Below are 27,051 nucleotides of genomic sequence, written 5' to 3'. Positions count from 1 at the left end.
ATAATATAATATAAAACAAAAAACAAGAATGTGTGAAACATACCTGAAACACATATTTTTTTATTTTTATTAATTAATTATTTTATTTATTATATTATATTATATTATATTATATTATATTATATTATATTATATTTATTATATTATATTATATTATATCTATTTAGATTTTTTCCCTTTTCTAAGATGGCCAAAAAACAAGAACTTTAACTCTGTTTTATTTCTAAGACATGAAGGGAAATGGAGAGACAGCAAGCTCAATTTGCGGCAGCGGCACCTAACTGCGGCACCTCGTGTGGCACCCCCAGATGCCGCAGCTAGGTGCCGCTAGCAGTCGCAGCAGTCGCAGCAGATGCCACTGGTTGCCGAGACGTGCCGGGAGGTGCCAGGAGGTGCCAGTGCGTGTGCCGCGGTTTGGCGGAGGTGCCGCGAGGTGCCAGTGCGTGTGCCGCGGTTTGGCGGAGGTGCCGGGAGGTGCCAGTGCTTGTGCCACTGCTTGCCAGGGGTGCCGCGAGGTGCCAGTGCGTGTGCCGCGGTTTGGCGGAGGTGCCGGAGGTGCCAGTGCGTGTGCCACTGCTTGCCAGGAGGTGCCGCGTGGTGCCAGTGCGTGTGCCGCGGTTTGGCGGAGGTGCCGCGAGGTGCCAGTGCTTGTGCCGCGGTTTGGCGGAGGTGCCGGGAGGTGCCAGTGCTTGTGCCGCAGTTTGGCGGTTTTTAATATAGCCTACTCACAAAATTAATATATTACAAGGTGACAAAATTATCTGCAGCAGCGGAAAAATCCGCCGAAAAGGCCTCCTGGCAAGCAGTGGCACAAGCACTGGCACCTCCCGGCACCTCCGCCAAACCGCGGCACACGCACTGGCACCTCGCGGCACCTCCTGGCACCTCCCGGCACCTCCTGGCACCTCCCGGCACGTCTCGGCAACCAGTGGCATCTACTGCCACTGCTAGCGGCACCTAGCTGCGGCATCTGGGGGTGCCACACGAGGTGCCACAGTTAGGTGCCGCTGCCGCAAATTGAGCCAGCCCCTGCCTGGGAAATGAGGAACTGAACAGCTGGCGAATCACAAAATAAAACGATAAAGCATACGTCGAATAATATAAACATATTATACACAACAGCAAAATTATTTTGTGAAATTTAACAGTTACAGGCTTAAAGAGGGATGAGGTGAGAGATGTACTTCCATTGTTTTTTTAACCGGATTTTTTTCCCCAACAGAGTGATTCATCGTTAGTATAGACGATCTTTGCTCGTTTAAACCTTGCGTATCCGTTTCCGGTCTCCCACAAACATTTCCTAGCAACGGTCCTTGGAGACGATCAGGAGGTAGCGCGCCCACAGTGGCGGACTGACAACAACATCCCCAAAATGGAGCCTCCGCAGGTAATTTGCAAAACTTTAACTTTATTTCAGGTGTGAACACGATGTTTTTAAGCATGACGTGTTTTCGATTAATTCGGCTTCACCCGGAAATAGAGTTTTACCTGACGTTAGCTGTTGTAGCTAGCTCACTGATAACCGCTCGACGTGTTTGTAGCTGTCGGCTGGCTAACTGACGGTTAACCCGACCCTTTTAACGACACTGTCAGACTAAACACCGCGTTTCCGTCGTTAATAACCACGATAGCTTGGATAATAAATAGTTAATTACTCGGTTGCAAGTTATGTTAGCAATTTGTATACGAAATGTAACCACGCGTTTATCTGCAAGCTAACAGCAACCTGTTGCCGTTTGCTAACTTTTTCTGTTGTGCAGCTTAGCTAATTGAAATGTGATATATTAGTTAATACAATGAAAGTAAACATGTAAAAAAATAACTTATTCGTAGCTTTTACAGTTGTTACCGAGGTGGATCATTTGACTAATGTAATCCTTTAGCAGCATTTGGCAATTTTTCATTAGGGTCTGGTAGAGACTTCAGGGTTCCCAAAAGGCATTTAATCCATTAATCTAAAAAACAAGGCCTTAATTGGTATAAAATGACTTAAAATAATCCTTCAAAACTCTTAAAAATGCACTGATACGGGAAATGGATTTTTATTCATTGTTTTTTTCTGATGTGCATTGTAAAATCTCAAAATAATTGGTAACATCGATATTTTTTGTTAAATAATTTAATCAAACTCTAACCAGTTAAATCTCAGATGCAGATTTTTTTTAAGCCTCCAAAGAAAGGCTGCTGTGTAAAATAGCTCAAGAGGACAGCATCAGTGAGTTATTTTGTTTGATTATTCGGTTCACAGAGGGCGGCAGCGTCTCCTCAGTTGCCAGCAGATGAAGATGAGAGTCAGTGTGTTGGACAGACACCCACAAACCAGCATGGAGCTCAAAGACACACCAGTCAGGATCAGAGACCGCCCAGACTGGAATCAGGCGGCTGGGAGCTTCAGCAGCCGTGGGGACGCTCTTTTCAGCCAGGTATGTGCCTTGAATACAACAGTGATTATCACTCTATGCAGCTTTTTTGTCATTATAAGGCTTTAGGGTGAGGTGATGCAGAACAAAATGGAAATCTGTGCTTTTGACTCCAAATATAAATTGCACTGTATGGTATGTACTTATTTTTGTTTCATGATATCTGTGTAGATATGGAAAATCACATTTTAAGTTGTCTACTCGAGAATTCATTAGGATCTCATAATAAGTGAAAGTTTAAAGCTGGGGTATGTCAATGATTAGCAGCAACATTGACTGTGACCTAGTTAAAATAGCACGTATTTTCTCAGTATGCCAAATATGGTCAAAATGACATCATCAGGTGGAAAATAGTAAAAATGACAAATTCCACGGCAAAATCCTGGAATGACACCCAGAGATAACACAATGCATGTTTTTCTGCTTTGATGTCTGTGGGATCAAACATGTCGGTTTGAATGGGTTTCAGTGGAGCATTTTTTGCACTCAACAGTCTAAATGTAGCAATGTTGCTCACACAGTGTATTTTAGACTTATTGTAGGAGCTGAGCTGGAAAATCACTGATTAAACAAAAGCACACAATATTGCCAAAATGTTTGCCTTATGCATGAACACAGACAAAAAAAAGAATGAAAAGGGCATAATATGTGCAAAACATAATGGATGCCTTTTATGTCGTGTTTCTAGAGTTATGTATTTTTGCTGATGTATAAAGAATTGTTTATATATCATATTTCTTAAAGGGAGTTTGGTGTAATATTTTCCACCAGCAGCAGGATGCATTTTCAGCAGTTTCCCCTCAGGGATCAATTAAGTATTTCTGATTGTGAAATAATCTTGACAGAAATTTAGTTGTAATTTTGCAAATATTGAACCCTGCAAAATCCTCAGTCTTTACAAAATCTTAAAGTGTGACTAAATATATATATAGACTAAATACTTACATTATGTTTAGGTATGAGAGGGTATCATACTTTAAAAGTCAAATTTTCTAGCCTTTGGTAGGAATCAGTTGTTAATTATAAATGTTTTCTGTGCCTGTGAATAACATTCTGCTTTTTCTGTGTCATCAGAGTTTCAGGACAGTAACTTGTCTCCAGCTCTCTCCCTGCTGCCTGCAAACTCTGGAGTGGAACAATACTTCACTGAATATTCGTTATTCCAACAAAGTGACAATGAATTTGCTCCTTTAAGGTAAGAAAATGTCAGTTTTTGCTTATGTGAGTATACTTTTCTACAACATGTCATTTTAAGAAGTTTAAATCTAACTTATTTACTTTTTAAAGGGCGTACCCAGACATTTCCATGGCATCAGAGAAGTTTCACTCTCCTCCCGAAGACAGCACCTCTCAGGCCTCAGAGCGCGGCTCGCTGTCCCAGCATCCTTTGGCTCAGGCGACCGTCCTGTCTGAAGAAGGAGTGAGCAGCTGCTCTCTGTCCCAGCACAGTTTGTCACTGACAGACGATCACAGACGAGAGGAGAGAGTTCACTCCCCACAAAATGACACACAGAGAGCACCTTTCAGAGACAAAACAGATAGCAGGAGAGAAGAGACACGAACCGACCCTTCAGATGAGCCAGCAGGAGAGGCTGCTGAAAATGAGATTTTCTTTTTGAGTAAGGATATTCCCGCGCAGCATCTCCTGGAGCTCCTTCAGAAAGATATTGGCATGCCGAGCAGCAGTAGTGCTGCTTCTTCTGCCTCTGAGAGCTCTGTGAAGGCCGCTGCATCTTTTGCCAAAGAGTCTAAAGGCACTAAAGTTTGCAAGCCGTGCGTTGACCTTAGAAGAGAAGGTCCTCCGGGTGAAGCTTCTCTCTCTCTGCAGCAGACAAAACAACCTGACAGAGATTTACACCCCGACCAATCACGAACATCTGAGGTGTGTAACATCACCACGGGGCCCCGCAGCACCAAACCTGATGACAGCAGTGAAATGTTACACAGAGAGCTGCTGTCAGAGGTCGAGAGGCGCACCAGCCGTGAAGCTGAATCTAAAAACCAGCAGCGGAAAAGTCCCACTCCACCTGGTCAGTCCCAAACACCACATCCAACAGAAACGTCTGAAGGCAAGCCAAGTGTGACCGGAGCAAACGTGGGTGGCGTGCCGTGGACGGGGCCGTTCTCAGCAGGCGTCGTACGCTGTCACAGAGAGCACGACCTCTGGTCCTCTGGGAACCAAACAGGGGTTGATGGCTCATACCTGGGTTTCCTGCCACAGTCTCAGTCCACTCCTGGGGTGTTTAAAGCACCGCCCAAATCCAGCGTCAAGGTGAAATTAGGGCAACTTTCTGCCATAGAGTCCAATAAAGAGAACTCATATCAGTCAGAGGTCTCTCCACAGCCAGCTGTCTCTGCCACTGATGTCCATGTCCCGGAAAATCAGAGCCAAGAGGACACTACCTCTGCAAAAGTCCAGTCTCTGCCAAGTCTCAACTACATGCAGAAAGTCGACGCCTGGAGGGCGAATCAGAGCTCAGGCAAGACGTCACTTTTTGATAGCTTTGCGCTGCAAGGGTTTTCTGGCGTCTCTCCGAAAAAGAAAGCCTACGATGCTGTATCTGACTCCTTGAATCGCATCCTAAGTCAGCAGGCGATGAGTTTACAGCAGCGTCCTGTTTTAAGTGCCGCCAACCTGGACGTCACACGGAGCTCCTCCACGGCTCCCTCAGCGTCTTCATCCACAAGGAGAGGGGAGGCGGTGGGCAGCGCTCCCAGCGACAGCACTGCACCAAGACCCTCTGCCTCACCCTTTGGCAGGTCACAGTCCCACTCCTCTCTGAGCACCGTTGTCATGTCGACTCAGAAAGCTCAGCAGGCGGAGAGACCTCCAGAGGAAGAGAAGAGTCAGACTCCTCAACCAGTTCAGCCCTCGCCTCGTATGAGCCTCAGTCAGTTCAGTGACGTGTCGCTCGATCGAGATTTGACAGTCTCAAGTTCCCAAGACAGTCACAACAGTGGAGTTAAATTAGGGACTTCAGTTGGAGCGTCCTCAGTTCTCAGTCTGGAGGTCGATAACTACGCCCCCTACTGGACTTCTAAACTTTCAACACCACCACCTCAACACCAGCTCAACATTGAGGAACGGATTCCGGTAATTAACCTGTGGGGACTGTTTGTCGCATTTTATGTGCTCATTTTTGGATAATTTTGGCTGTGTTCATGCATATGGCATACATTTTGTAAACATAATAAACGTGTAAATTTGTAGTCGTGAGTCTGATATGTTCTGTATTTATTTTTCTTGCAGTTGTATCTCCATAACCTGGGTATTGACCAGTCTCCCTCAACAATTTTAACTCCATTTGCACCCAGAGGGCCAATCAGAGAGCCTGAATTCTCCCCCACTGATCTCTGTACGATTAAAGGATCTATTGGAACCCCGACCAAGAGCACACAAGCATCTGAAGGTACCTTTAAACCTTAAAAACCACAAAACACATCCTTTAACTGTCCAACACAAAGAGCAGCTGGGCAAAGGCTCAATGTAATTATCTGTAGTTCATCATTCACTGTGTACATACTGAAAGGTTATAGCATATTATACTCCTGTACTTTGAAAAAGAATAGATGTAAAATTACATAAAGTTATGCTTGAATTTCAACCATTGTGTAAACACACACACACATGCACACAGTTTTTGTGTTTAGTTTGTCTAAGTTGGTTTGATTTATTTATTTTCTTTTTTTCTATTTTCTGACTGTGGATATTTTATATCTATATCATTTTTACTTTTGTATCAAGTCTGAAAGTCAGTATATTTGAATGGTGTTGAAATGCATACAAATTTAAATGACAAAAAAAAGTTTAGGAAGCATTTGATGTGATATGCAGCAGTGTTTTCCATGTGCGGTTCATGTATTTTAAATCTTAATATTGCAGTCGAGCATGTTCATTTAATTCTAGGTTGGCAAAATCGTGATTGATTTGATAAATGTGGCGCCCTACTGCTAATTGTTGAATGTGCCTTCATCACCCACAGTGAACCAGTAGGCCTCATTTTAAAAAAATGCTCTCATATTGTATTTTCAGGTGACAGTCCCCATAAAGGAGAGTTTTCCAGGTGCAGCATTCTGTCAGTGGACTCCAGTATATCCATACCCCTGAGCCTGGACAGTCTCGGTCCAGGTGTATCTATCCCAGAGCGCACCAGACAGGCTTCTCCTCCTTTAGCAACAGAAGATATGAAGAGTGAACGCAGACTGGCCTCCTCCCCACTGCCTGAAGAAGACTCTTATCCCTCCACGCTGCAGGCGACCCAGCAGGAGAGCAGCCTAACCAGCAGCCAGAACACCATCCAGCTCGGGGACAGATTCGACTCTGACCCCTCGTTTGACCGCAAGGCGGGGTGTGAGGAGAGAGAAGAAATGAGCCGCAGTTTAGAGCAAAGCGCAGAAGATTCTCTCGTCAGCTCCAACGCGTTGTTGGAGATCCGTAAGCTGCTCTCTCAGGCAGAGAGCGTGGTGTCCGCCGGGGCCTCCCCTGCTGCGCCGCGTCTGCTCTCTGATGACGACATCTTCCTCTCACTGAGGAAGCAAACCCGCAGACTCCAGGACTCCTCCTTCTCCTCCTCCTCCTCTGCTATTGAAGATCCCAGAACTCGATCCTCCTTGCTGTGCGCCAGGTCCTCGTCTGACTCCATGCTGACCTCAGAAAGACTTAGGGAAACCTCCATTGGTCGAGAGAGTGTGACGTCATTGGGGCAATCTCATCATCCATCCACACAAGCTCTTTTTAGCACAGCTGCGTACAGAAGGACGCAAGATAGCTGTGTGGGTGGAGGTGCGAGGTCCCTCGTCCTCTCCCAGTCAGTCCGGCGTGCAGAACCTGAAGGCTGCAGCGCTGCTCCCCCTGACAACACCGTCCCCCTACAGCCGCCAGTCAGCAAGCCTTCACCAGTTTTGAGCACACCACAGCTCACCTCTCCTCCTGCAGACACAGCGGGTATCACAGGGGAGGAGAAAACTCCCGCACAGAGCAGCTCCTCCTCGTCCATCCAAGAGGACAGTGACCAGGGCGTGATGAGTGACAGGAGCAGTGAGAGCTCGCTGGCTGTCAGAGTGGCAAAGTTACTGCAGAGTGAATCTCCGGCCACCATGGTGTCCAGTACACCCAGCATCACCGACCAGGAGGAGAGCAAAGCCAGAGGTAAGAGGGTTAATGTCAACATTTTACGCCTTCATTTTTAGAAACATCCAAACACACTCCTGCAGCGTAAAGCCTCCATCAGACAGTGCGAGTTTTAGCTGCTTTTTGTTATTGTTTTCAAAGAGAGTGAAGCATTTTTCCTGCTGCTTTTGCGTGATGTGAAGCTCACGTTTCATAAGGTGTGATCACATGGACTTGAGTAACCGGTTTATGAAGCTCGTCCCACTTATGATCATGGTTTTGGTGTTTACATGAGCACAGCGAAATCAGGTTATTCATATTCCATCATGAGTCATGTTTTGTTTTTTTTCACAGTAGTCCATCTTGCATATTCAGGTTTCTCGTGAACAAAATATGCTTACATGCTCAAAAACATGAGCGGGAATACTCCAATACGTCCCAGGCAAGCTGAAAACATATCTGAACAAAGTGTAGCCATCATCTCATCTCTCATTTTCTTAATCATGATTAGACCCAATGACTGACAGCAGGTTGTCAAACTAACCCAGGCATAAATCTACAGATCTGTGAGTTTACTACACAGCAAAACAGCAGTTAAACTGTGGAAAGGTGATTCAGTGGCTGCCTAGCAACACTAAAAAGAGCACTGTATGATCAGGGTGGGCTTTAACAAAAAAAGCAGTGTGGTGCATGTTTTGCAGGATGCAAAACACGCTGCGTCTGACCGCTCCCCTAAAACATTTAAAGAAACTCTACTTTCAGTGGAGTCCACATTGTCAAATTTTCCCTAAAACATATAAAATATATCTAAAATGCACATGAAGAAGATGCTGTTAAAATTTTAAGCTGGTGTGCCTATGATTCAGATTTTGCACCTAACAAACTAGACGATAGATTTAAACTATGGATTAAAAAGGGTATTACAGTGATGAGCGGTCTTACACAGAATAATGACATCTTAGATTTCCAAACTCTAAAAGACACATTTTCACTAGAAAAGCAGGATTTTTACAGATATCTTCAATTAAGGCATTATTACAATCAAAAAATTGCAAACAAGGACGCTAGGGAAGCCAGTAGCTCATTTGCTCAACTGTTTATTGAGGCCTATAAATCAAATACTAAAAGAGGGATAATCTCTCAAGTGTATAAAAATCTTCAAAACCTAGAAAAATACTCAACGAAATACATACGAAACAAATGGGAAAGGGAAGGAGGCCTGACACTGACAGTTGAGGAATGGGAGAGCATCTGTACATTTCAGTGGAAAAGCACAAAATCTCATACGTGGAGGGAATTCTGCTGGAAAAATATTATTCGATACTTTATCACTCCCACGGTGAAGGCTAATTTCTGTAATGGCAGTCCTCAGTGCTGGCGAAGCTGTGGCTGTCAATCAGCAAATCATTACCATGTTTTCTGGGGTTGTGCAAACATACAGAATTATTGGAAAGATATACATAGAGCAATACAGTTTATTCTTCAGACAAATATACCACTAGATTTTAAAACCATGTACTTAGGATATATCCCACCTGAACTCATAGGTATTGATAAATATCTAATGGGTATACTGTTAGCAGCGGGGAAAAAGGCTTTAACTAAATGTTGGTTGATGCAGACCGGGCCTACAATAAACAATTGGATTGATTTGACAATAGACATATATATTATGGAAAAGGTTACTTTTTCTCTCAGCCTTAAGATGGATCAATTTATTAAACACTGGGAAAGATGGGTTCAATTTGTTAAACCTATGAGACCTGATTTTATCAAAATAATGAATTGAAGGAACATCCATTCTTCACGAGTTCATTCACCAAGATGTCACTTCTCATCTCTTAACAATCTTACTAAAAGTTAACTAACTGCTACAGGGTTGTTTTTTTTTTTGTTTTGTTGTTGTTGTTTTTTTTTTTTTTTTTTTTTCATATTTGTATTTTCTCTCTCTGGGTGTAAATAGTTCATTATGTGTTTTCACTTAAATCCTAACCAACAAACAAAAGGAAAGGAAATGGTTGACGGACCAGTCATAATGGACACTGGACTGAGAGATTCTGGTTGTAGAGCAAGAGGACTCATTCATAGATGCTGTGCTCTTGACCCTGTACAGACTGTGTCTCTGTTGGAAATGACAGGTCCTTCGGATTTGCTGAATCATCTGTTTCAATGTACATTTCCCAATAAAAAGATTAATTACAAAAAAATAAAATGCACATGAGCTGTGTGTGCACTGCTTTGCACAACACTGGGCTCTTGGTCCTCTGTGGGTTAAAAGAACTCCGTCTTACATAAAGAGACTATCATCGGCACAAGAATAGAAGTTTTTTGGGTTTTGTTTTCACAGAATGGATTAAACAGAAGATCTCAGGTCAGCAGTGTGAGCCGCTGGAGCTGGACAAAGAAGACAGAAAGAGGATTGAAGAGATCAAAAGAGACCTGCTGTTAAAAAACCCTATAAAGGTAAGACACTGATGAAAAACTCTTTATCGTCAAACATCGCAATCATAATTACAAAAGCCTAGTTTGCAGCAATGTATATACATTTAGTGCAAATTCACAGTAACAAATGTTAATTTTTTTCACACATTTCTCTTTTTTACGTGTTAATACTGACCAAAAAATGTAATTTTGATGTCTGCCTACCATCTCTGGACAGAACAGGTCTCGTGCTTAAGGTAACTGGTGTTGCAGGCATGGTTTGTCAGGTGCATGTTAGACTTTTGGAAGTACTTACTGTTTCCATATTTCTAGTGCAATTTTGCACCAGAAATATTTTTCTTTTATGTGTGTTTGTGGTGTATGAATTGATTCACAGGATAATGTAGAGCAGCACTTTGCCTTATCTCAGAAGCTCTTTTTTGACAGCCTGTTCAAGACGGAAATATTGTGCCATTATTCAGCTTCAGCGTTCTGTATGAAAGTATTAACACGATATTGAGGAACAGAGTTGCTCCGTCTTCAAACAGACAGCAGAGGTAGTGACGGCGCTGAATCAAAATCTGTGTAAACAGTGTGAACCAGCAGGACGAGATGGGTGTGAGGTTTTGTTGACGTGTTGTGTGTGTGACCCATGAATATTTTACTAGCTCAGACCTTAAGATGTTACCTGTTCAGTCTGATGAGTAATGCTGTGCTGGTATGTTTGCCAAAAAAGTTTCTAGCTTCAAGGTTTCCCTCAGGGGTGTACGGCCCAGAGATTATGAGCTGAAGTGTTTATCTTGATGTCCCCGCCTACTAATTTACACCCACGGGGTTATTAAAAGGTGCTTTAGGTGGTTTAAAGTACTTGTATTTCGCACTCAGAAATTTGAGTGCTGGAATGCCTTGAAAATTTCTTTTTTAAACTTGATCCTTGAAAAAACTATTGAATAAAATTGAGGGGAGAACAGAATGATAAATGACTTTATAAAAACATATTTGAGAAACAATTTGAACCATATTTTAAACCAACAGAAGGTTTTAGAGAAAACAATGTTATGCTTTTAAATTAGTCAGTTCGCCTGACGTTCTGTTGCGGCTTCTGCCCATAGTGCACCAAAAATAACCAAACTGTACATAAATATTCCAATAGTGCTCCTAATGAATGGTACAGATACACAGATCTATTTGCGGATACAATTTCATTGTGGCGGCCTGCCAAAAATACATGCTATAAGTCATACCAGAGGCTGACGCTGTTGTGTTACATGTCACACCTTTCTGTGACGCTGGCATGCTATCTAAAACCACACTCTCAGGCAGCATTATGCTGGAATTGTTTAATTCTGTGCTAAAAAGCAAAGCTGGTGTACTGAAGGGTCTCAGCTGTTGTTGCAGTATTGCAGGATCTCTGTAAAAACAGCCACAGTCTGACACAGATGTGTTGTTTTTTGGCGTCTGGTTTCAGAGTCAGGGGAGCACAGACACAGAGAGCAGTGCAGCGTCCAGTGTTCGAGTCCACAAAGAGCAGGATGCGCTCCAACGCACAGAAACATTCACTACCCTCCGTGATGTTAACAACCAGCCGTCCCAGCCGCTGCAGGGCCTCAGCACAGATCTCCTCAGTGACTCCAGCCTGCAAATCCCTCTCCGTCCAGATCTGGAGGCTCAGATACGTGAGATCGCTGCCAGAGAGGGAGTAACCCTCCCGCGGACAAACCCTCAGGCCCTCACGTCCATCACCATCGCCACCCGCAGGCGCTCCACATCCCCCTCTCCCTCCACGTCACCTGCACCTCCTCTGAGTCCAGAGCCGCTCCACCTGGCCGAGCTCTCCACAGGAGCAGCCGAACACGTTAAAGCTACCAGGCAGCTTCCCCCAACCATAGAGGAAGAAGACGAGGCAAGCAGTAGTCTCTACACCAGAAACCAAACGTCTCCGTCAGCACCAGCGCATCAGAAGAGGCAGGACGCTGTCGGAGGCCAGTTTGAAGAACCTCCTCCGCCCTCATCTGGTTTAGATAGAGAGGATGAAGACAACGCACGGTCTTTACAGCGAGATGACGACTTATCCACCCAGGACAGCTCTGTTTCAGGTGTCAGCCACGAAAATGAACAAGCTACAGCTTCATCCCCAATCAGGACAAGTCACGTCTCACATGTCCGCCTCACTCTGTCCCCCAAAGCTACTGACGTCCTCTCCAGTCACGCTGATGTTGTTACAAAGCGTAAAGAATTCGTCCCCCTCAGATACTCCTCTCCTGCTGCCAGCAGCCCAGACGAAGGCGTCGGGTTGTCCAGCCCGCCAGAGTGGTGCGACACCAGAGAGCCGATAAGACTGCGGCGGCCTGAAAGAGCCGACACCTCCACGCTGTTTAAAACCGTCGTGTCTCGGGAGAGAATGACCTCCACATCCACACAATCCTCTACAGCACGTCACAGAGTCGTTGGGTCACCAAGAACCACTGAAGCACCAGGTAGCATTGTTATTTATTGTTATCAACTTTTTAATTTTTTCATATGACAAATAAACCTCAAACTCAGTAATCAATCACATTAGAATATATCTTAGATAATCTGCTGAAAAAGGAAATAGATTATTAGGAAAAAAAAATTAAAGAAAGGAAATAATAATAAAAACATCAAACTTAATGCAAAGTAAAAATAACAAGTGTTGATAGTAAATAAAGTTACATTAGACATACTGGGTCTATGACGCCGTGGTTGTGCACAAAAGAAGTTTCACTTTGGCCTCATGCATCAGGTGGGATTGTTTTTGATGGTTAAATTATAACAACATCTGGTAAAGAATTATGTTTTTATTTCTGTATCAAGACGGTTTTGTATTGTCTTTTAGAGTTTTAAACTAAAGCAGAGATGAGAACGTACATACACGTTTTGCTTGCACGAGGCTACACTTTGTGATTCTGCATTTAAAGCTAATAATATCATTCGACATTAATGTGAACAACTTCTTCTCCCCTTCAGCAGTGCCTGTTCTGCTGCCTTATAAACCGCGTGGCAGTGAGGAGGTCTTCTACATCCCTCAAACAGAAGCTGACGCCTCCTCTACCGCCCCGTCTGACACCACCATGGAGAGCACCCACACAGGTACGCTCCTCTCAAACATCATTTTAATGAGCGACTTATAGCATGCACCTAAAGTGGAATATGATCTGATATCTACTGTATTACAGTTTGTAAAGATGCAAAATGAGTTCCAACAAATAAGCAGAATAAAGTTTACAGTTATTTAATTTATTTAATCTCTGACTATTACTCAGTCATTAATCTTCATTTTAAATAAATATATTACATATACTCATTGTTATATATGCATATACTCATATGTACATATACCAAAAAGAGGGATGTAGAGAGCCTGGCACCTCGACAGCATGGACACAGCAGAGTTAACGTCTGATTATTTTATTTTGGGGTTTTTTCCTAGTTCCTGAACTTTTTGCAGAGCAGGGGAACGTTTCACCCTATTAAGTGTTGTGTTTTTCTGTGTTGTTTTCAGATCTGTACTTCTACTTACCTTATTGGTCCTGTTTGGTTTCTGTATTTCTCACATGAATTGCAGCATCACTGAATGTATTTTTGATTAAAATAAGGCTTGGAGGCTATGAAGCTCTATAGGCACTATCTGTTTGGACCTTTTCAAAACTCAATAAAAAGTGAATTTCAAAAAATGAGGAAATGTATAGAATCCAGAGAATCGAGTTGTCAGTTGTGTGTGTGTGATGAATGACAAGCTCTGCTCTTATTTCCCCCGTGCCTGTTTGGGAAGCAGCTGGTCTATTGTAACCTACACCACTCAGGGCATTAATTATTCATGTTCAGGGGCCGAGTGAGACAAAGGCCGAACTGGGGCCCCAGCAGACAGAGAGACCGGGGGACAGAGAGGGACTGTAGACTCCATATCTGTGAACATCTTCATTACTGCAGGAAAAAGAAGCGTTTTTAGCCAGCTGTGTTTTTCATCTGTAATCTCAGAGAGGACAGAAATCTCAGTTTAACCTTTTCTGAGTGGCACTCGCCATGAGGTAACAAAGCACTGCTGTTTTCTGACCAGGCTCAGACGACGCCGTGCCGCCACGCTTCAGCAGCGAGGTACTCGGGCAACAAGACGCTGGGCTGGACCGAGGAGTCACCATCAGACACTCAGAGGGAATCTACAGCAAGAGGCTGAAAACAGCTGCCTTCAAAATGCAGACGCCCAAAAACACAGGTCAGCTGAATATTGAACAACAGCAAACTCGCTGAGATGTACTGTGTTAAATGCATGCATGAGACGCGCATCTTCTGTCCATAAATTTTAAAATAAAGCTTGTTATAAATATTTAATTTGTACATATTTGATAAACGTCAGAGAGAATTGTTAGAAGATAATAATATAAAAGGGAAAACGCTCCAGAAAACTTTACAAAAAATTTAAAAATTTACAATTATTTATATTATAATTATTATTTACTGTTTTATTAAAGTTTTTTCTCTTTTTGCTAAATTCCAGTCTGTTTTCTTGTTGCTTGTAACGTCTTTCCTTGTTTTTGAAAGAAATCTGATTACTTTCTGTATATTTGTTTGTACATGAGGCAATAAATTATAAATATATTGTTTAGAAAAGATTTTTTTAATCCAAATTAAATCTTAACACCCGTGATGTGATCGCTGTCTCTCCTCACAGGCGTTTCTGTGTCAGCAGGTGGAACCACACAAACATCAGGTGTGACTGCAGCTCCAAAGTCGTCTCCTCAGGTATCAGCTGACTTCACCTCAGTGCCTTTAACCAGCAACCGAGGAGCGTCCACCAGAGACCAGGGGACCAGTCCACTTCAGGTCCCCCGTCAGGATCAACCAGAGCCGAGCCGTGTGAGATTTCAGCCGCTTCCTGCGAGCCGTCGCCTGGAGCAAAGCTCTGCCCCTCAGACGGAGGAGGAGCGCGGCGAGGAGAGGAGGGACTCTGACCTCCGTCCCCGCGCTGCCCCGCGGAGCAGCAGCACTCTGGACCAGCTGTGGGAGAAGTTCTGTGACCAGTGGAGGCTGGAGGAGTCCCGACCCGCCAGCGACAGAGAGGCATCGCTGCTGGAGCGACTAGAACGACTGTCAAGACTTATTCACAGCACAAAAGGTGCTAACGTGTCAGAGAGGAGGAGAGGAGAAGCTACAGGGAGAGAAAGAAAGACGAATATTGGGGAGATGAAGAGGAGCGCAGGTGGTGAGGACAGAGGAGCAGTTAAAGGAGGTGGAAAGGTTAAAGGTGGACCTCCCGCTCCTCGTCAGGTCTGGACACAGAGAAATGAAACTTCCCAACCTGCAGACGAAGACAGACGAGACTCCCTCACCTCCACAGTCTCTCAGGACTCCTCCCAGAGTCCGCTCCTCTGTCCCGCAGACAGAGACGACTCGGAGAGCCTGTCCACCACGTCCGGCTCCATGTCCACGGTGGACACGGCGCGGCTGATCCGAGCCTTCGGCGCCCAGCGAGTCCAGCTCCTGAAATCGAGCTCCAGCCTCAGTAAACTGTACAGCACCATCGACAAGCAGAAGGAGGCGAAGGAGCGGAGGAGAGGGAGAAACAAGGAGCCGCCTCACATCATCACGCCGTCAGAGAGCAGCGGCACCGACGAATCCTCCGTAAGTACATTAATGCCTCATCCTGAAGCTAATTTACTCACAGGTGTTTAACGTATACAGGTGTATTTAATTTTTATTTCATTATTTAGCATTTTCTCAATTTTTTCAATAATTTGTTTGGTTTATGAAAAAACACTAAAACATTATGCAGAGTGCATTCCCTGTGTTACTAATTTAAAATCTAGTGCTGCATGGCGTTTAAAAGTCACCAGTGTCACATCATACGTACCGGTGAATGCAGCTAGTTGGAGTTGGGAATGTTAAATTTCTAAGTGCTGGAGTTTGTTCATCCGCCTCGTACATTTTCTGTTTTAGTAATTTACAGTTATTGAGCTGCGAATATTCGGCATGGCTCAAGCAAAGCTGTCAGACAAGCCAGAGCTCAAACTACTGTGTCAACCTAAGTCATGGAAATTGGTTGAACTGTTATGGAAAAGTTTTGAAGAGTCATTGAAAAAAAAAATCTGCGTGAACCCTGTTATTAATGTTATTACTGACTGACTTTTATCGATGTGAATGCTTGATGTAATTTCATTGTTTCGCAGGTTGCTGCAGATTCTGCATCATCGACCAGCACTTCCACGGTCCCGTCACAGCGCCGCCCCTCCAGGACTCTGACGGCCAAGAAGGCTGTTAAAGTGGTGAGCAGAGGCGTCCAGGCAGGTCAGTGCAGCACCGGCGCTCACTCACATCAACGAGTATTCAGATTAATTAAGTTTTGTTTTGGTGTCTGTTGTTGGACAACTTTTATAAAGCGAGAGCCATCACACACAGTGCAAACATTTCTGTTTAGATGATGAATCACTGACGTGTTTCTTTAGTCAGCAGCAGAGGTGCAAAACTGAAGATAAATGTGTTAAAATCTCACAAACATGTGTTCAGATTAGGGGTCGACAGATTATCGTCCTGGCTGATTATCGGGGCCGATATTTGGAATTTTGCCGATTATCTATATCTGCGTTTTATTTTAATGATAGAGTGAAAACAAATTTATTTATATCTTTGGTGAGTTTTTTTTTCATTCCTCTCTGCACTCTAAACACAACATGCATCTCTTATTCAAAGTCTAATATATGAGCACTTTCATGTTACAAAATGCAAAATTTAACATCAACAGTAGCAGTTTCCAGCAAATTTTTACTTTGGGGACATAATTTGCAGTTAAAAAGGTAAAAGGTTGCAGTATGTGTCATTACAATACTCAGCTTATTCCAAACATTTAAAATAACAATAATTTTGTAATGTGACCAAAGTATTGATGACATCATTCGTGGGATCTCTGTTGATCCCCAGCCGCAGTACTCTGTACCCGAAATCAGCACAACAAAAAATCAACAAATATTCAAAAATCCTTGAAGAGATTTCTTCTTTGCTTGTTTCGTTTTTCTTCAGGTGACCTGGAGCTCGTCAGCGGCGGGACTCGACGGCGCACCAGAGACGTTGGAACCACGTTTCCTTCGCCGGGTGAAGCCAGAACCTCCAGGCCGATCTCGTCTTCCTCGTCCAGCTTAGAGAGAGGAAGAGGAGGGCGGAGGAGCCCCGCCAAGAGCCAGAGCTCCCAGAAACACAGGATGAGCAAGAGAAGTCCTCCAAAGACCTACGCTGAAGGTACGGCGCCGCAGACCAGCTGCTCTCAGCGTGAACTCAACTCTCGTATTGATTTGTCGAATTCTCTGCAGGTGTTTCGTGGTTCATCTCAGCTGATGAGCTGAGGGCGGAGGCGAGGAAGGAGAACCGTCCAGAGGAGGAGTCGCCGCCGTGGAGACCGAGCACCGCCTGGTTCGAACCGTACAGCCGAGTCCCTCCGTGGAGAGAGCCGCTCCGACAGAGACAAGTCCACCAGGACAGAAACACGCCTCATACTGAACCTGATTTAGACCCAAGAACCAAAACGCCGCCCTCTGGTCTGACACGCATCTCTCTGCAGGTCGGTTTGACTTTTTATTTACAAAAAATCACTTCAGCGGGTTCCCGAAACAAGAGACATTTGAGAATTATTCACGGATTTAAGGAGTGAGGGCCGATCACAGCAGACGCACCTGCTCCCAAAATGCTCTGAAAACACTTCTGGAAAAACAAAAATGACGTTGACGAGCTTTGCGGCTCTGCGCCTTGAGCTGAAAAGTTGAAAATATTGTAACATTTATGCACGCCCAAAAACTCCTTCTTCTCTGGCGATGCGTCTCGGTGTGATCGGCCCTTGAGACTCTTCTTGCAGAGCGTCTGTTTCTGATCAGAGCTGCAACAAAACGATATTTTTTATCTGTCGACTATTTTCTGATTCAGTCGTTTCAGTCCTTCAGTGTCTTTTTTTATCCACAGTCAAAAAATATTCACTTAACTGTTACAGAGGAGTAAATAAACCAGAAATTATTCACATTCAATTTAGGAATTGTTATTATTATTATATATTTTTGGCTCAAACACACAGTCAAACCAGTTAATCAGTAATAGTTGATAACTTACTGATTAATCATTGCAGCTCTACTGAAAGTCCTGCTTACATTAAAATAACAGATGAGTCTTTAAAACATTTATATCTTTTTCCAAGTTTTGCAAATTTTTCAAGGCTGCTGAAAATTTGGCTTTAATTTTTTTTTCTGTTACAGAAAACATATAAACACTAAATGAACAATGGAATTTAAAGATAAATCTCCAATTATTCTTTATTGAGTATTAAACAGTCAAAAATGTAATCTTCAGGACTTTGGAGACGAATCTCATATGAAAGAATCAAAAGTGTTCAGGCAGAAGAAAGTGTGTTTTAGTAAAAAGACCGAGAAACAAACTCATCAGAGCTTTTCAGATTAACTCTTAACTGTGTCTGTTTTAATTTTACCGTCATTAGTCCTTTCAGAAATGATGGCTCCCCTCTTAAACCTCATACTTTTGTGCCTTTATGTGTCTTTTTAAAACATCTGTGCTCCTCTTCCTCTCTGCAGGACGCTCTGCTGATGCGTCGTCCCGAGTTCATCTCGGAGTCGAGGCGGCGACTGAAGCGGCTCGCTCTGCAGGTGGAGGAGAGGAAGCTTCAGGCCGAATTCAACCGAGAGAGACACGAACTCTTCAGCCGACCCGGAGGACCAGGGAGGCTGCCCAAACCTGCAGGTACGGCCGACACACACACACTCACACACACTCACACACACACACACACACACACACACACACACACACACACACACACACACACACACACACACACACACACACTCACACACACACACACACACACACACACACACACACACACACACTCACACACACACACTCACACACACACACACACACACACACTCACACACACACACACTGACACACACCACACACACACACACACACTCACACACACACACACACTCACACACACACACACACACACACACTCACACACACACACACACACACACTCACACACACTCACACACACACACACACACACACACACACACACACACACACACACACACACACACACACACACACACACACACACACACACACACACACACTCACACACACACACACTCTCACACACACACACACACACACACACACACACACACACACACACACACACACACACACACACACACACACTCACACACACACACACACACACACTCACACACACACACACACACACACACACACACACACACACACACACACACACACACACACACACACACACACACACACACACACACACACACACACACACACACACACACACTCACACACACACACACACACACACACACACACACACACTCACACACACACTCACACACACACACACACACACTCACACACTCACACACTCACTCACACTCTCACACGCTCACACACTCACACACACAGAAACACACACTGTAGGTGTTTCTGTGTGTGTTATTTTAAAAACTGGACTCATTAGTATAAATTTATATCTGTGTGTGTGTGTGTGTGTGTGTGTGTGTGTGTGTGTGTGTGTGTGTTTAGGCACGGCTCTGCTCAGGAGGGCTGTTCCCAGGAAGGAGATGATTCAGAGATCCAAACAGTAAGATTTTTATTTGCTTTTGTTTTTAGTATGATATTTAATCATCGTGTAAACTGTGTTCTGTTAGTATAATTATAAAGACAGTTAAGATTTATAGATTTTTTTCAAAATGTACCACAAGCATTAAAAAAATACTGAAACGTCTAAGAGAAATCAAGAGGTATATTAAAGTCTCAAATGTTAAAAATCACGATAATTGGGACTTCAGACTGGACTTAACATTTATTAAAGAATTATGTTTTTTAATGAGTATAATGTGAGATCTTCATCACTGATTACAGAATGGACTTATATAATATAATATATATAATATAATATAATATAATATTATATAATATTGTAAGATATGTTTTGGGAACTAATCGTCTCACTTCAACTATTATTACATGTTTAGGTCTGAGGCATCGGAGGATATTCAAATTTTCGCCCTGATAATTATCCCGGCCAAAATCATGCAATTCATAATGTTTTCCTGATAATCCTCAAAATATGCTAATTTTACCACAATCAACTTATTGAAGTTTTTTTTGAAGATCTGTGATAAAATCGGGGCGTCTGCAGGTCCTTTAAGTCTTAAAATGTCTTGAATTTCATTTTAGAAATATTAAGCTTTAAAAATTAACCCTTTAAAACCTTAGCACGAAATGTCTCACAAATTACAAGAAGCATAAAATGTGACAAGAAAAGTGACCCAAAAAAAGAGAATGAGAAAATGATTTGAAAATTATTTTTTAATAAGTGAAACATATTTACTATATTTCTTTATTATTTATATTTCTTTATTTTATTATTATTTATATTTTTGATATATATATTATAATTTTAGAACCTTTTTCATGTCATTTTCTTGATTTTATTTTTTACTTTTTTCAGCTAATTTTGAGGAAATTTTCTTGTAAATTTTGCAAATTTCTCGATAAATTGTTGGGTTATTTCTTGTAAAGTTGCTCACTGCCACCTTTTTATGTTCTCTGGGAAAACTGTTCAATAGATAACATGTTTGCAGCCATTAAAGCTTCACAAATTTAAATGTAAGACTAATTTAATTTATCCAACTTAATTTATTTTTGTCGAAATGAGTCCAGTTCTTGAGTGCGTGACAAAGTTTGGCCGTCGTAATGTTTTATTTCTCCTCTCCAGGATTTACGAGAATCTTCCGGAGGTGCAGCGGAGGAGAGACGAGGAAAGACGGAGAGCAGAGTATCGATCTTACCGGCTGAACGCTCAACTCTACAACAAGGTACAAAAACGAAAATCTGATCTCAAAAAAATCTAAAAAACTCACAAATTTACTGTAAAGAGCCGATTTAAAGTCAAAGTGGCCGGCAGACATTTTTGACCGGCGGAAGTTTAAATATTTTAAAGCTAATTTCCGGAGCCGTTTTTAACGAGCGTCAAATACAGACTTTGTCTTCGCTCACTGATCTGATTCCTGTCGTGTGTTTCAGAGGATCACGAGCCGAGTCCTGAGCCGGAGAACAGCGTGGCAGTGATCGAACCAACCAAACTTTGTTCCTGTTCATTAAATCAGTGAAGATAAAACATTTTTTACAGTTTTATTGACATTAAGAACAAAAACCACCTAACTAAAATGAGCTTTTATTTATTTTCTACCACGTTTTTTAATTATTTTAAATATTATGTGTAAAAAGTCAAAATTTCACTTTTTAGATGGATATTTTGTTTTTTGTACTTGCAGAGCACTGAAATGTTTGAACTGGTAAAAAATAAACCGGATTCTTTATAAATTTTGCTAAATTCAGTTTTGATTGAAGACAGCGAAGACGAAGCAGCTTTAATGTCTTTATTGATCAGTTGTGCGCGAGCAGGAAGCCACACGAGTAAAGATAGACGAGTTAGACGAGCTGCAGATTCAGAGCCGCAGCTGCACACAAAAACAACATCATGAATAAATAACACGTCTCCTCCTAAAACCACAGCTACGTCGATGCACTACGCCCATTCATTAAATTCATCATAAAATAAAACTTCAAGTCATGACCATACTGTAAACATAAATACTCTAGCAAATCACTGAATGAAATCATTAGCACGGATTAATGAACTAAAAGCCTTTTGAATGAAATCAGCGGCAAACGTGGTGACGAGGAACAAAGAATCTTTGGCAAAGATGTTAACGAGGTTTGGTCTAACGAATCGAAACATAAGGCAGGCGACCGCTCTTCAACCACGAGGCTCTCTGCAGCTTTAAGGCTCGGACACAGTTTGAAACAGCACAACAAACTTAACACACGTTTCAGGATTTTTGATACTTTTTCGACATTTACACCGAGCATGTAAAAGCTGTACTGGAACTCGCACCACGTGTGAAATAAATACTAAATAATTAAATCATTTAATGCTTCATCTGAGTCTTTAAATAAACATTAAAAATAAGAAATCCCTCGAGGTTAATCACCTTCTCGTCTGTGCAGTCCGCAAAGTTTTAATCAAACCACAGAGCAAAAAAAACCAAAATCCCCCGATATCACTTTATTTAGATCATCAGCGAAATCGAGTTAAATTTGTAGGATTTTTCTCTCCTCTGTGGTTTTTAAATGTGCAAAATGTCTTTTGGATCAAACCAGTTAAACACCTTAAAATGGACAAATCGATTATTGGTTTCTGTATCGTTTCTAAATCACGATTCTTAACTTCCCTTTCGACACATCAGATATAAAAACGGAGCACGAAACAGCGACGCCTGATTAAAAACAGTCAGGATCCTTCGACAGAAATACTGCGAAGCTTTAACAGCGATAGAAACACGGAGCAACAGCCGATGTTCAGATAAAACCACACTGTGCAGGTTCCACACCAGAGCCAAACATCCGATAAACATCAACAACAACAAACAAACAAACAAACAAACAAACAAACAAACAAACGGTGAGTCCGGCAGGAACGTTTGCAGGAACTTCTGCTTTTGGCCATAACGTTTAATTTAGACGTTAAAATGAAGGAGTTCTGTGATCTTTAAGTTTCAGTCTGCAGGGCTGAAAGTCAAGAGAACAGCTGTCTAAAACAAGTCACTTCAAAACAGGGTTCCCACAGGTCCTTGAAATCCTTAAAAGTTTGTGAATTTGAGGGGAAGGTAGATATGAGATATTGAAAGTGTTTGAACTTAAACATTTTATGCTTGAATAGAAATTAAATTTGATGTTTCTCAGTGTTACAACAGTAATTCATCTTGATCTGTCTTAAACTAACGCTCTGTTCGGTCCTTGAAAAGTCCTTGAATTTCATTGAGAGGGTGTGGGAACCCTGAACTTAAGTCTAGTCTGATTTTGATTTAACACTAAAGAAAAAAATGCAGTTAATTTGCCACTTTTGTCATTTTTTAAAGTTTTACAGCAAGTCAAAGATTCTTGACCACAATAATAAAAAAAACTCAAACTTAAAACTCTTCAGTTGTTCTGCACTAAATAAAAATGCTGCTTTGCTGATTTTAAGCAGATTTGACCTTAAAACCTTCAGAAAGTAGCAACTGTAGTTTGGCCTAAAGTAGTGATTTATCGGATTATTTTCCCGATTGTCAGTAAAATGTTAAAAACAGAAAAATTCCCATTATATTTTGCCAAAGTAGCTTCTGATTTTTTCTTTAAAAAAAAAGATTTACAATCAACTGTGACAAAAAAAGCAACAAATCCTTATTTTTAAGAAGCACTACTCAGTTAATGATTTGCATTTTCTGCTATAGAAATGACTAAAACAATTCAATTATTAATTTAGTTTCTGATTAATTTTAATTGAATAATCAGTAAAAAGACTCATAATTTGAGCTTTAATTGTAGCTGTTGTCCAAACTGATAAAACTCTTAAACTTCACAACTGGTCACAAAAGTCCCAGAAAAATCTTCTCCATTATTTGTTTGTCAATAAATTTTAGCAAAAAGCAAAAAAATCTCATTATAATTTACTAAAGTCTGAAGTGGCATCTTCAGATTTCTTGTTTTGTTTTTCAAAACTCTAATAAATTTAGTTTTCTGTCAGATGTGACAAAGAAAAGCAGCAAATCCTAACATTTAAATAGCAGCAAAAACTGAGTGGATTGAATTTGTTGAATTTGACTGAATTTTTTCCAATTAATTTTCTGTAAATTGCATATTTGATTAATTGACTAACAGACAGACCAAACAAGTTGTAGATCCAAAAATCCAAAGTGATTTTAAGATTAAAATGGTCTTAAACTACAGCTCAGACAGTCAAGGGACAAAATAACTTCCTGCAGGTTGTGATCTCTCCACTGGTGAACTGGTTTGACTGGTTTGGCCCTGGTGTGGAAACCAGTCTGCCAAGCCTATGACGGGTGGTGGTGTTGGTGGTGTTGGTGGTGTTGGTGGTGTTGGTGGTGTTGGTGGTGTTGGTGGTGTTGGTGCAGCGGGGAGGTGAAGTTTAGGTCCGCAGCAGACTGTGAACTCTCTGCAGCTGAGACTGGGACAGGACGAGGCGGTGGACCTGCTCCTGTCCGCGGGCGCACGGCATCATGACCCGCCCCACCAGCACCGTGTCGCCCTGCTTCTCCTCCTTCGCCTGGAGACACAGAGACGCGTTCGGTGAGTACGATCATTTTAACATTTGCCTCCTTTAAGGGCCGTCCACACCAAAAAACTAAAACTAAAGATAGTTTTAAAAATCACAGGAAATCGCTCCAAACGATATCGTTCACCCCTGTTGTTGTCGTTGTAGCTGGAGCCCGACTTGCAATTTTTCTAAAAACGTTCTGAGAACATTAAAAGGAAACGTTTCAGTAACGTTTTCAATGGCATTTTTCTTTATTTTCCCAGAATGTTTTTTTTAAACTTTGGACAACATTCTCCATAAACATCAAAAAATGTTAGTTTTTATTATTATTGTAAACATACGGCATCACTTCACGTTACATTTTCATTTTTCATAAAAAAAAATGTCCTCTAACATTTTATAAATGTCGCTTTGAAAACGTTCTAACTTTGTTCTCATGTAACATAAAAAGAACATTTTATGATCCGTCACCTCTCAACGTCACCAAAACGTCCTCAGAACGTTGCAGTTAAAACGTTATGTTTAGTTAGGATTTCACCTTTTAGGGACATAATTTGAAATGATAAACATCCTTAAAACATCCTTTAAACATCAGATTAAAATATTTTCTTCAAAACATTATTGCAACTTGTAGGGAACGTTAGCTAATGTTGTGGGAACGTTCCCTGCTGGCTGGGAGTGTGGACTCTGCCGTCCACTTGAGTTAGAAAATTTTTAAAAATATCTTTTATAGTGAAGTTCATAATTATAATTCTAGTTCTTGATGTGAACGGTCCTTAACTTCAACATAATTTTAGGCTCACATTGAAAAAACATTAGATTTTTTTGAGACTTTGAGAATAAAGTTGTAATATTATGATTAAAAAGTCCTAATATTACGAGAATGAAGTCCCAGTTTACACAAAAAAGTCCTAATTTTATGAGAATAAAGTCGACGTGAATATTATGACTTTATCCTTGTAAAATTAGGATTTTTTCTTGTATAATTATGTCTTTTTTTCTCATTATATTATTATGACTATTCTCAAAATATAAAAACTTTTTTTTACATAAAAACAGGACTTTGTTTTGTAAAATTATGACTTTATTCTTGTAATATTACAAGTTTATTCTCATAAAATTATGACTTTTTTCCTGTAAAACTATGAGTTCTTTCTTGTAATATTCTGACATTTTCCTCATAATATTATGACTTTATTCTCAAAACTAATTTTCTTCAACATGGCCCTACTCCTCCGTGGTACCAAAGAACTCTGTAAATCCCAAACGCAGTACAATCAGTGATGAGCTTTGACTGTGTGTCTGCAGTGCTTACCTTTACAAATGAGGTCGAAGGGAAAGTCGCAAAATCAGAGGAGACTCGAGCTCCAGGCTGCTGGTGGACGACGTGCTCCGCTACTTCGTCCTAACAGAGCGGAGGGAAAACAGACGAAACTTGGAGATTAAACTGCATCTGCCTGAGAGGTGAGTGTTTATGAAGGTGGTGGTGTGGACACAGAAACGAAAGCTGTCTTTTGTACTGTTTGAGTGATCTTTTTAAACTAATTTATGTAGATTGGAGAGTGATATAGTGTGTGGGTTACCTTCAATCTGCCCAGAGTGTCACTCAGAGACTGTAATCTGGCCGTCTGTTCCAGCAGCTGAGCACCAGGTGTCACTGCAGGACACATAAAATCACATCTGTTATTGATTCAGGTCACAGTAATTCTAGTCTTTACATACCAAAACTACTGTAAGATTCACATAACTATAACTAAAATAACACACTATAACTTTTTTTGATTTCCGAAAGTATGGCGAAAAATGTCAAAATTTGACATGTCCCAAATCCAGCTGAAAACCGCATGAAATACTGTGCTGACACACACCATTGCATAAAACTTAAAATATAGCATGTTGAAAAATCGCCCAAAAACACCAATACTATAGAAATGCGGAAAATGTCAAAACTTGATATGTCTCAAAAACAGCCAAAAACACCATGATATGAAACATCGAAAAAATGACCAAAAAAGAAAGGCTATAGTATGGTGAAAAATGTCAAAAACATCTGAAAACTGTTAAACAGCTGAAATCAGCTGAAATCAACCTAAAATAGCGTGTTGAGCTAAGCCATAGCGAACAATGTTGCAAAAACATCCAAAAACACCCTAATTTGGAAAGTCGACAAAAAATGACAAAAAAGCAAGGCTATAGTATGGCAAAAATGTCAAAAAATGACATTTCCCAAAAACAGCTGAAAACTGCCTAAATCAAAATAAAATAGCATGTTGAACAGTGCCGTAGCATAGAATGTTGCAAAAAACGTCCAAAAACACCCGAATTTGGAACGTCATAAAAATGACCAAAAAAGCAAGGCTATAGTATGGCAAAAATGTCAAAAAATGACAATTCCTGAAAACAGCTGAAAACTGCCTAAATCAACATAAAAGAACATGTTGAACATTGCTGTAGCATAGAATTTTGCAAAAAACGTCCAAACACATCCAAATTTGGAACATCGAAAAAAATGACCAAAAAAGCAAGGCTATAGTATGGCAAAAATGTCAAAAATGACAATTCCTGAAAACAGCTGAAAACTGCCTAAATCAACATAAAAGAACATGTTGAGCTACACCATAGCATAACAATGTTGCAAAAGCGTCCAAAAACACCCTAATTTGGAAAGTCGACAAAAAATGACCAAAAAAGCAAGGCTATAGTATGGCAAAAATGTCAAAAAATGAGATTTCCCAAAAACGACTGAAAACTGCCTACATCAACCTAAAATAGCATGTTGAGCTACACCATAGCAAACAATGTTGCAAAAACGTCCAAAAACATCCAAATTTGGAACGTCGAAAAAATGACCAAAAAAGCAAGGCTATAGTATGGCAAAAATGTCAAAAAATGAC

General features: G+C 41.4%; 2 protein-coding genes across 11 annotated transcripts in view; one reads left to right on the top strand and one right to left on the bottom strand.

The window, feature by feature from the left end:
• Positions 1–1,036: 1,036 nt before the first annotated feature.
• Positions 1,037–21,381, top strand: alms1 (ALMS1 centrosome and basal body associated protein). 3 transcript variants are annotated; one of them, XM_088087831.1, is made up of 18 exons: positions 1,037–1,387; positions 2,249–2,423; positions 3,495–3,615; positions 3,708–5,514; positions 5,671–5,830; positions 6,454–7,569; positions 9,878–9,993; positions 11,420–12,428; positions 12,943–13,062; positions 14,030–14,185; positions 14,642–15,591; positions 16,137–16,254; positions 16,984–17,199; positions 17,271–17,518; positions 18,534–18,699; positions 19,576–19,633; positions 20,774–20,873; positions 21,082–21,381. In XM_088087831.1, exons 1-18 carry the CDS (start codon positions 1,373–1,375, stop codon positions 21,124–21,126), a joined length of 6,696 nt encoding a protein of 2,231 aa, XP_087943957.1. In that variant the 5' UTR covers positions 1,037–1,372; the 3' UTR covers positions 21,127–21,381. The 3 variants fall into 3 exon arrangements, with proteins under 3 accessions (XP_087943957.1, XP_087943958.1, XP_087943956.1); XM_088087832.1 differs by having other exon boundaries at positions 12,940–13,062; positions 14,660–15,591; XM_088087830.1 differs by having other exon boundaries at positions 1,038–1,387; positions 12,940–13,062.
• A 42-nt stretch (positions 21,382–21,423) lies between these two features.
• dctn1b (dynactin 1b) overlaps positions 21,424–27,051 on the bottom strand; it is an 86,423-nt gene continuing 80,795 nt past the window's right edge. For 7 of the 8 annotated variants that reach the window (XM_088087837.1, XM_088087838.1, XM_088087833.1 and 4 more), the window contains 3 exons: positions 25,741–25,814; positions 25,473–25,562; positions 21,424–24,166 (listed from right to left, as the gene is read on the bottom strand). In XM_088087837.1, coding sequence (XP_087943963.1) covers positions 24,029–24,166; positions 25,473–25,562; positions 25,741–25,814 — 302 coding nt within the window. In that variant the 3' untranslated portion in view covers positions 21,424–24,028. The remainder of the gene's footprint in view (positions 24,167–25,472; positions 25,563–25,740; positions 25,815–27,051) is intronic. The other variant, XM_088087834.1, reaches the window with a different exon arrangement.

This window comes from Plectropomus leopardus, chromosome 14, assembly GCF_026936395.1.
Source record: "Plectropomus leopardus strain MGB_pleo_1.0 chromosome 14, ASM2693639v1, whole genome shotgun sequence".
Lineage (NCBI taxonomy): Eukaryota > Metazoa > Chordata > Actinopteri > Perciformes > Serranidae > Plectropomus > Plectropomus leopardus.
The sequence above is the reverse complement of the archived record's forward strand: the minus strand, read 5'-3'. Positions and strand labels throughout refer to the sequence as shown.